The sequence below is a fragment of the Bison bison genome, unplaced genomic scaffold (genome assembly GCF_000754665.1).
Source record: "Bison bison bison isolate TAMUID 2011002044 unplaced genomic scaffold, Bison_UMD1.0 scf7180017864474, whole genome shotgun sequence".
Classification (NCBI taxonomy): Eukaryota; Metazoa; Chordata; class Mammalia; order Artiodactyla; family Bovidae; genus Bison; species Bison bison.
The window spans coordinates 2008049-2018921 of record NW_011495035.1 but is presented as its reverse complement, the minus strand read 5'-3'; the positions used below and the strand labels follow the sequence as shown (position 1 = coordinate 2018921).

The window sequence follows — 10873 nt, the reverse complement described above, 5'->3', positions numbered from 1 at the left end:
GTGTGTACCAGTGGCTGAGGGTATGGAGCACGCTCCTGCTAAGGCACACTCAGTTCATAGAAGAGAGTGGTGTTTCCCCAACGCACCTCATTAAACGTGGCCCCTTGGTGTCTTTATTAGAAGCGTTTACTCCTGCATCCCTCCCCTGGAGAACTGGACAAGATTAGGTCAGATCCCAGTCCCTGAAACTGGGGACCTCAGTCGACTAATCGAGGCTTGCTTCTTTGTAACCTGTGTGTGGCTAACATTGTGCACCCGTGTGTGCGCACGCATACACACACCCTAGGTTCTGCCTGCGTAGGTCAGGGTAGGAGACGGGAGGGAGGCAAAGATCTGGGTTCTCAGTTGGTGTGCCAGGTGATGCCAGGGACCACCCATTTGGGAACGTCAGACCAAGCATCATGTCACCTGGGTTCTAGTCTTACTGTTGTTCCTTCCTAGCTCCACGGCCTCAGGTTAAGTTCTCCCCATGAACCTCAGTTTCCCCCCAACTCTGAAACACGGCATGAGAACCAGAGGCCTTGGAGTAGCCTCAACAGCCTGTGAAACAGAATGAGTGGCCTGGCCCCTTCCTCGCTCCATCCTCTGTAATTCTAGTGTTTTTTCTGTCTCCCAAATCCTTCACTTTTTTTGGAAGAATTCTTTTCTCATGAGTGAGAACCGCCAAATTGGTCTTAAAATGATTAGTCCTCCTGAGAGTGTAGAATATGATTGTGTTCAATGAACTTCAGCCCACGTTGCCTTTTCTCTGCTAAAAGAATGAGTGTAATCTTCTTAGCTTTTACCTTTGAAGATGGTGCATGGGGCCCCCTGGCCTTCAGCAGTTATGGAGTGATACCCCTGTTATACTCTTGGCCAGCGTTGGCGATCTGAAGGCTGACTTGAGGCCATGGGGAATAGAAGGGGGGGTGACCCGTATTAGTCAAGGAGAGAAAAAACATTTCTTTAGAACAAGGGACAGATAAAAGTGAGAACCAAGGGAATAAATCCATGAGAAATGAGCGTCATCTTTCCTAGCTTCCTGTTCCCTTCTTTAAAATGTCAAAATTCTCTTCCCAGTTCGCCCAGCTGCAAACTCCATTGAACCTCTGTTATGTTGATCCAATTTCCAAACGTCTACTTAGTCAGTAGAAGTCTAGATAGACTAGACTGATTTAACTTTACTTAAAAAAAAAAAAAAAAATTTTTTTGAGCATTCATGAAGTGCTAGGCTCTGTGCTAAGCTTGTTATGTGCAAGAATTTATTTAATCCTCAAAACAACCCTTCAAAGTTCAGAGATTATTATTCCATATTTAGAAGGAGAAGTGAAAAGCTTGAAAAGGTTACATAATGTGCTCAGCGTCTCAGAGCCAGGATTCGAATCCTTCGAAGTCTGTTAGCCCACGTCCTTTTTAACCCATTTTTGACTCTGTAGTCATTCTGCAGGATTGGTGCACCAGGTTACTAATTTAAACAGACATTGCACATGCAGCTCCCCTTACTGTTGGCCTGTTGTCATTCCTTTTAAGCTAAATACTCCTCCTGTACCCACCAGGAAAGCTCCGAGAGAGTAATTCTTTTTTCATACTACAACATAAAAGGTTGTATAAATCTGTCAGCCAGATTTTTAGGTGACCTTTGGACTGAATTTTCCATCCTTTTCTTTGCCTGTCATGGGAGTCAGTTGATAAGGGAATGCTAGACTATATTTGCTAATATTAAATGTTTGTATTCCCATATTTTAACAAAGAAGGGATGCTGTGAAAATTGATGAGGGTGTTGAGCTCATGGAATGATGGCATAAGCAAGCTGTTTGAAGGACCAGTGAGTATTGTAAATGCAAGACAGCTACTGTAGAGAGAGGAGCTGATTTCACTAGGTGTAATTTGTAGCCATTTTTGCATAAAAATAAAAAGTGAATTTGGTGAGATTTTTTTCTTTCAGTTGTCAAAAGTTTGTATTAGAACTGTTATCAATGATAAAAATCCAAAGCCCTTCCCAAGACTATATATGACATGCTAGTTTGCGCTAACAAACACAAACACAAATGTGTTTTGCCTCTTTCTGTAACCTTGCCTGTCTTCTATAGGGAAGCAGAGTTAGGGTAGTAGACTTGAGGTTGAGGCAAAATAAGGAACCTGGGTAATTCTCAAAATGAAAGATAAATCTAAGTGATATTCTTATGAAGAAAAAAGATTCCCTCCAGCAGCAAAGCACCAGGGTTGTGGAGGTGTCTGGGTGCACAGATTCTCCGTGTATGTTTGCCATGTGGTGGTACCACTTTTGACCAATAAAAGGTCAGCCTGGTAGACATTTGGACGGAACATAGAGGTAATGGTTTCTTTTGATGCTGGGAATTTGGACTTCCTTCTACTTGGTCTTTGTAATTGTTCCATCAACAATGTTTACCCCTAAATTAAGTCACGATTAATATTCATCAGACTCTTCAGTAAATATTGCCTCCCACCCTTAAATGTGTAGCATTTAGCACCACAGATGACTACTTGTTTTTAAAAAGAATAACAGAGATGCCTCCATTCCTCTGTCCCACGATAATTTTAAAACAAACCATTTTTCTTAATCTAAAAATGTTTTAGTTGTAACACTGAAGAACTTAGAACACTTACATAAAAAACAAATAACTGTAGAAAAATGCCATTGCTAACATTTTAATTGTTCTAACCGAGCCACTTTGGAAAACTGAATTCCTTTAGCATTATGTGTTCTGAGCATCTTTTAGTTTGGCTGTTCAATAACTGACTGAGGAACATAAAGTGGCTCCTAATATGGTATCATTTTCATTTCCTGTTTGTTGAAAGATAAATGCTAACACTGTAAGGCTTCCCCACCCCTACCCCCACTTCTTAATTTATTCCTCCCCGAACCACACCACAAGGGAATGAAAAGGAAAAAAAAAAAAAATCAAATGTGATATGGCTTGAGACTGAGTCATCGAGTTAGGATAAGTTGAAAGCTTTTTCCTTCTTGTTTTTCTACTTTTTCCCTTTTCTCTGCCTTCCCCCAATTCTTGAAACATCCTCCTCCCTTAAAATGCACTTTGATTTTAAAAAGTGAGTCTTACTTGATTTGAGGGTGGGGGGAAATAATTTTAGACTTACAAAAAATTGATATTTTAAAGATTTAATGTTAATTATGTGACATGGAAGGACAGAGTCCCTTCCCAATTCTAAGGCACTATTTTGGACAAATCGTCTGTAAACGTCCTGAACTGAGATTTTTTTCCATCCATTCCTCTCCTCCTTCTTCCTCCCCTCCTCCCTCCCTCTCCCGTCTCATATTAATCTCTTCTGTGGAATTTCCCCCAAATTCCGCAGCTTTTCTCTTAACTAAACCGGTATCTTTGGGGGGATACATTTCCTATCTCTTCTACAGTCATCATTATGTCCCCTATGCTCAAGTGTCTTGAACTGTTGAAGACACCCTTGTGTAGGAGACAGTCCAGGGCCAGCATAAGAAAGCAGCCTGTTAACAAATAGCATCTGAGTCCCTACTATGTACATGCAGTTAGGAACTCATGTACCTTCAGAAGAGAATGTTTTCTAAAAGGAGGAGACTTGAATTTTTGTCACAATGTGACTGGCACATAGTAGGTACTCAGATACTGAGTCCGTGAATGAGTAAACACTCTGTACATTTATTTGGAAAAGGGGACTTGTCCCCCCTTGTAGCTATCTGCCTGCCCTGTTAAAATTGCTTGCCTGGACTGTCTGCCTCTCTGTCTACTTGTAAAGAAAGATGGAGTTAATTTTGCATAAGTGTATCTGTGTGTCTAGGAGTTTCTCCACAACCACAACAGATGAATTTACGAGTTTTCAGTTCCCTAGCTCATTTTCCTTTGGCTTCCTCATGAATCAGGTTGGTTAATAGGCGTGATTCACGGTTTTGTCTTGTAGCTGTCTGTGTTACATGGGACTCCTTGGTGCCAGTAGGTCTAGGACTTCCCAGTTAAAGGCTCATGCATCTTGTGTTGAGAAATCACACACCGACACCTCCAGTACCTCGGAGTTTGGCAGTGGTCGTATAAATTTCAAACCGATTAAGCAGTGATGCAGGGGGTATGCCAGGGGGTATGTATCATTTTGGGGTATTTAAAGAGTAATTGCATCTGTATTCAAAGAAATAACAGAGCATTTTTTCTCCCTACCAGCTTGCAAAAGACAAAGAGCGCCTGCAAGCCATGATGACCCACCTGCACGTGAAGTCTACAGAACCCAAAACTGCCCCTCAGCCCGTAAGTACTGCGTGACATCCAGGGGGTACCTGACACTATTTCTTCTCTGCTTCCCTTCCGCAAGGAAGGAGGATCCCTAGTCTGGCAGCTTTGAATATTGAAAGACTTAAGTTCCATCTGGTTCTGGTTACCTTTCATGAACAGCGCAGTGTGCTGGGCATTTAGGGAGATAATACGGGATGATTCAGGCACAGTCCTCAGCCACGAGACCCCACAATCAGCTCTTCTTTGGGACAGATGAGTGATGCTACCCCAATATACTAAAACATTCTATGACAGCTCTTTGGAAGGAAAAAACAAAAACAGAACAAAAAGCAATCTTTCTGATTTCTCATTGGTGGAAACACAGAGAGAGGACTGGCAGACCAGGAAGGCAGAAGAAAAAAATGTATGTTGGCATGGTCTAGCCAAGAGACAGTGGGTAATGAGAAAAGGGCTGAGGGGTGGTCCAGTCCAGTCTGAGAGGAAAGGAGGAGGAAATGTTAAAAGAGTTAGAGGCTGTAAGTACCGGAGAACATCTAATGGTTACTAGAGATGGAAGTGAAAATGACTTCTTCAAAGTGAGATCAAACGTGGTACCCTGAAATTACATCTCACTTCCAGGAATCTCTTACTACTTGCCTTATTTCCTTTTCTTTGACCTTGAAAAGTGTCGTTCAAGCACAGACAGTATCCAAGTGGAAGGATGCTGTTGGACCCCAGATCCTGTCTTGGGCCTCACTCCCTGTTGTACCTTGATGGTTTTCAGTTATGTTTCTCATATACTTATACAGTTCTCAATATCTAGTTGCTTCAACTAATTTTTCACAATGGAGAGAGTGCTTTGCTTCTTGATTTTTAAGATTTGTAAAATTTAAGGGTACACTGCTTTTATTTGATTTTGCTTGGAGTCACTGTGTGAAAATTAATTGAGCGTTGACAATCTATAGTTAGTACCAGCAATTTTAATCAATATGCAATGATGCAGTGTAATGGCAAAGTATTGGTTTATCTGTTTTGACTGGTTTTTTTCTATAGATAAAGCAAACATACACCATATATGTATGATTTATGGTGATAGAAATAAAAGAGTCAGACTATTAACCCAGCAAATATGGTAGCCTGCCAAGATGCAGTTGGCAGACAAAATTAATGTCTGAAACAGAACACATTACTGAGATATAGGACATAAAATCATTAAACACTTTGCACATCCATTTTTACTAGGAAAGAGCCCTTGGTTTCCATGTATTTTGCAGTAAATGGCTGTAGGACCAAACGTGTAGGCCACCCAAAAGAAAGAGTAAGGCCTTTTAGTACTGTGGAGTCATTAGTCAACCCTGCTCTAGGTGCTATTCCTATCAACCCCTTCTTTTAATGAAGCTCCTGGAATAATGTGAACCCCGCTAAAACAAATTGGTAAGATCCTTGCATGATCCCACTGAGTTCCTCAGTGGTTTGAGCTGGTGGCAAGGGGAGCTGATCATCTTGGAACTCTCTGGACATCCTTCAGATGGTTTCCATTCATTAGGGAAATGGTTTTCTCCAGGATAAAGGGTTTGTGTCTCTAAACCCAGCGACAAGGGAGAGAATGAGATGACTTACTCCATGAATTAAAAACAGTAATATGAGGTTAGATATTAAATATGAGGATTAGAATAATGTGTGGACTCAGCACTCTAGGAATGGACTCGTTTAGGATCATGAGGCTTCTTGGTGAGAGGAGGGGGGATGAAAGCAGAAAAGGAATCGAGACGCCCTACGGGGCACTCCACGAGCCGTCATGGGGCTGGGTGCAGGCCTGGAGCGCCATATACATAAGCTTCCAGAGGCCACAGAAGGGACCCTTGGGATTCTCCATGAGGCCCCATGTTAAGCAGCCAGTGAACAGGGAAGAGCTGTCCTGGCGGAAACATACAGGGCAGGAAGGTTTGTCTTCATTAGTATTTAAAAAAGTGTTTTACATGCTAGAAAATTATAACTTGGAAGGGGACCTCCTACTAAATTTATTTTTAACTGCTCTATTGAAAATTCTTTACGACTAGTCAACATTATCTCTTAGTAGCTCAGCACAGTATTTCTTTATTAAAAGAAATAGGCACGAATATTTTTGACTGAAAAATTAATAGCTTTTGAATTCATACACAGCAGGTTTTCTTTTGCAAAGAAGTCCAATATCGCTGCACAGCACTTCTATAACCATTTATTTGGAGTCCAAGTCAAACCTTTGACAGCTAGAGCAGTGCTACAAGCCAATATAAAGAACTCCAAGATGTAAACCAACAATAGGCCGCCTGTGTGAGGTTTGCCATTGTCAAATACATAGATTGTTTGGATTAGTTTATGTAAATGTACTGTTGTATTACCCTTTGGAAGAAAAAAAAAGATCACATTTGTGTGTGAAAAGTGGTTCCTTTCACAGGCAGCATTATAAATCCCTTATCCTTTAACTTACATGTAAGAAGTAAAAATTGGTGCCTGACAAGCAGATATTGTGTGACACTCTGTTGCCAGAGAGAACCTGCCTTCTTTTCATTTATTTGAAAATAGAAAATTTTATTATAGATACCATCTTATAAATCAGGAATTATTAAAATATGTATAGGTGAGGCATTGGGAAATTAATTATAAAAGGTAGACATGTAGTGTTTTGCACACATTTTTACTTCCTTGCTGTAAAAAGGGGAGGGGGCACAGGCATAGAGCAAACCCTCAATTCTTTCAACTTTAGGGATATAGAGTTATCTGATCAGTTCTAAGGTGTAAAAGACTCCCCTTTGCCTGTAATTAATTTATTCCTCCCAAAATAATAGAATGCACAGTGTATGTTCAGACGCACATCCTCCTAGACTCTGATTTGAAAGAAGCAGTTCCTGGGATTCAGATCTAACCCTTGCTGGGGACGCTCATGTTAGAGTCTTGCCAGGAAGTTTGTGAAGTTTTTTTCTTTTTTCCATTTCTGTTTAAAAGGAACTTGGTGTTTATTTTAAAATCCTTAGTCACTAAGTGATAGAATGCTTTGCTGTAAACGTTGCTTTTCACTAAATGCCATTTGGGTGGTAAGTGTCGTTTGCTGTGTCCAGTCATCCAGCCAGTTCCCATTTCACTGCATCACAGAAACTGCCAAAACCTTCTTGGATTGTTCTGACATCAGCCCCTAGACGTGTTTGCTGGATCCTGTTGTGGAACTCATGTTCCCATTTGGCTTGTCAGAGGATATTCTCATCTGGGGAGAGTCCCAAGTTTTCAGACGTGGGTCTGACCTCGACCCCTCACCCTGGGAAGCATCTAGGTGAGCTGAACAGGGGTTCACGGGCGTCCTGTTCCACAGGTGCCTCCTGTAGCGTCTCTCCCTGCTTGCTTGAAAGTCTTCTAAAAGGAGAAAAACCTCTCCTTTTGTAATCATACCCAGGACTCAAATTGCAGTGCGCGGTGTTTTTGTAAAGAGAATTTCTGAATTTAAAATCAAAGTAATTGCATCAGTGAATATTTGTGGAACGTGCGACTGGGAAACACAGGGTAGGAGAATAGGATGGACCGTGCCGCCCTCGAGTGTGTCTTGTGGGAGAGCTGCGCTCCACGTGACTGTGTGACCACCGTCCCTGGCAGTGGGAGAGAGGAAGACTCGTGGCACCAGTGCCATCTGAGATGCGACGTAAAAGAGGAATGGGAAGGAGAAGGAAATCCGCGTTCATGCTTCCTGCCGAGGGTTAAGATAGGTGCAGGTGTTTGAGAAAGGGAACTGGGAGAGGAAAGTCTGTGATGAAGATCAGAGTGGAGGAAGGCAAAGAGTAGCCGATGTCAGCCAAAAGAAGCTTTTGATTTGTAATGTTATTTGTAAGCTTTTAATGTTACTAAGGCTGGGCCACGTTTACCAGAGCAGCTGCAGATTCTAGCACGGGAGTTACACAGTGGTTAAAGCTGGACCTGTCACGTGGTCAGAATGGCCACGAGTGTTGTAGGCTGCGTTTCCAAAGATTCATCTCTTTTCCAGGTTCAGAGGAGCACAAGTGAAAAATCAAGGCATCGTAAACTGTCCTAATGAGAGTGATATTCTTTTGTTCCCAACGCAGTACCAGTAATGTTCTCGAGGTAAACTGCACCATGGGTTGCTTGAGGGCGAATTCTCCATGGAGAATTTCCTGAGATGTTTCTTTGGAGGGAGGCCGCACTCAGAGGATAAAACAATAACCACCACTACCCCTGAGAAGCATGTCTGTATTAATACTTGATTAAGTTGTTAAGGAGTTTTGAAAAAGATTTTTTCACTATCGTAATGTCGGGAAGATACTGTAAATCATATTTTATAATCTTGAGAACATGAGAGGTAGGTTTAGCTTTAGGGTATTCCTACCCTCCAGAGAACAGCTCCCAACCCTGGTGAAACCACATTCCTTCAGGTTTGGTGGGCAAGTAACTACAGTGTAGGTAGGATCTCCTTTCTGAAAATGTTATAAGACACAGGAACTTGGCTATTTGAAGCGAAAGGCAGTATTAGATTTTCCTTTGTACACAGTCTCTTTTCCTCCAACCATAGCAATTAGGATTGTTTGGAAGTAGTTCTTAGCTACTATAAAAACTGTGTGTGTCCCCCACCAGCCCCCCAAAAGTGGAGGGGGGGTCCTTTAACTCTTAATGAAACGGATGATCCTGTGGGCTATTGGCTGCAGCCTGGCTGTTGAGTTGGAGAAGTAATTTGAGGCTGTCATAAAAAGAGATTTGCAAAAACAAGCAATGTTTACATATGGTTTCTCGTGAAGCCCCCGTGCTGAGGTTCGGTGTCAGTGGCGATCGCCTTCTCAGTCACTGTCCTAGACGGGCCCAAATCTCAGGCGGTGGTGGGACTAGGCGGATGGAGTTGTGCTCAAGGTCACCCCCTGCCCAGCAACACCCACCTACCCCGCCCCGCGGTCTGGGAACATCCCTCTGGTTCCTCCATCTTCAGAAAGGCCATCTCTGACCGCAAGGGATTCGTGTCTAGAATTCACCTGCTCAGGTCAGTCAAACCAGCAACAAAAAAACGAGTGGGCACAAGAGTCCCTACTGAGCAGCGGGTCCCTCAGAGTCTGGGTTTCAGGTTTGCCTTTTGTTCTCAGAATCTGTTCTGAAACAAGGCAGGAACACAAACAAAAACACACAGGAATTCTGATGGGAATCCTTACGACAAGTCTGTTTCTGTCCTGGGTTTACTTCAGCAGTGCGTTGATTTTTTAAAAAATGGGAGTGACTCACCATCTTCTAAAGACAGAGCAGAGGTTACTGTTTAAAAACGAAAAGATAAATCTTTCTTTCACAGAGGGGCTCAGCAGAATATTGAGTATTGGGCAGCTGATGCGGTTCCAGTTGTTTGGATGGGTAAGATTTCTAGGAGAGTCCCCCTGGAACTGTCCTGGGAGAAAAACTGAGAGTTGAGAGTGGACAGAAATTAAAAAATAAAATAAAAAACCCTATGGCAATCTGAAGTGACATAAGAATTCAGCTTTTGGCTGGCGTTTCAGAGATTATCTTTGCCGAAATCATCACATGATGGAAACTCGCCATGTAGAAAATATCAGAGTTACTAACTTTTCTAAACATAGCAACTTCTTTTTAAATAGAAAATGAACACAATCTGAAAAATAGGAAAAGAAACCCTCCCAGTCCCATCCCTTCCTGCTCTAGGCCCCAAGAAAAAATTCTGTCTTCCAACCTGAGCTACTGTCGGAATGAAGCACTTGTGCGTTCATTTTTAATTGATGAATGTTTTAAGCTTTAGTAGTTTACAATTCAGATGAATCTTTCAAGACTACAGCACATCCCTCACTGTTCCCAGTTTGCTCTTCTAAGTCTGTAATTAATTTGGGGGGGGGGTTTGGTGGAGGGGTCCCCTTTTTTTCAGAGAGACCTTAATTAAAAGAGCAGGTTTGGTTTGAACACAGAACCTGTCTTGAAACGTTTCCCCAGCTCCATCTTCTCACCCCCTAGTGACCTTCCTCCCCAGAGATGGTTTCTCCTCGAGACCAGCATGTGATCATGCAGCCGGAGTTTAAAAGTTAAGAAACTTCGATCACACTTGACAAGGTTGACATTTCATTAACTTGTTGGTTCAGCCTTCAAATGATTTCACGAGGCGAAGCCCCCTCTATTTGGAGTTTACAGCTTTTTGTTCTTCCTTCCCTCACAGGCTACAGTCGTGTTTAATTTGGAATCAGGGCTCCTTTGGCAAATTAGCAATTAGAACAATTTTGTGGGAATATGTATATGTGTCATTAGTTTCCCTGCAAATTAATAGCAAGGGCAGAGGTCAGGCAGAAATTTTCCACTTGACTGCAGTTCCTCTATGGAGACTTGGCACTTGGTTCTGGAACAGCCACAGCTGCTCTCAGCCACCCTCTTCCTCTCCGAACTGTCTTTTAATTAGTTTACCTCATAGCCATCATTACAAATATTACTGCCTCCCCTCCTCAAAATAAAATCACTGTTTCTACAAAATATTCCCGTGACATCTTGCACTAGTGTGCATTGATGGTGGGTCAGTCGATTGCAGCATTTAATCATTAGATCACCTCCATCCACGTCTCCTAATGAGGGTCCTTACAATATATTTTTATCTGGTAATTAGCCGAGATTGGCTGCTTCCTCTGTGGCTTATTAGAGACAGCCCAGCGGGGGGTGGGAATACC

The 10873-nt window shown here is 42.3% G+C and overlaps 1 protein-coding gene across 3 annotated transcripts in view; it reads left to right on the top strand.

The window, feature by feature from the left end:
- FOXP1 (forkhead box P1) overlaps positions 1–10873 on the top strand; it is a 738073-nt gene that overhangs the window by 701849 nt on the left and 25351 nt on the right. For all 3 annotated transcript variants that reach the window (XM_010861997.1, XM_010861996.1, XM_010861998.1), the window contains one exon: positions 4149–4232. In XM_010861997.1, the coding sequence (XP_010860299.1) occupies positions 4149–4232 (84 nt within the window). The remainder of the gene's footprint in view (positions 1–4148; positions 4233–10873) is intronic.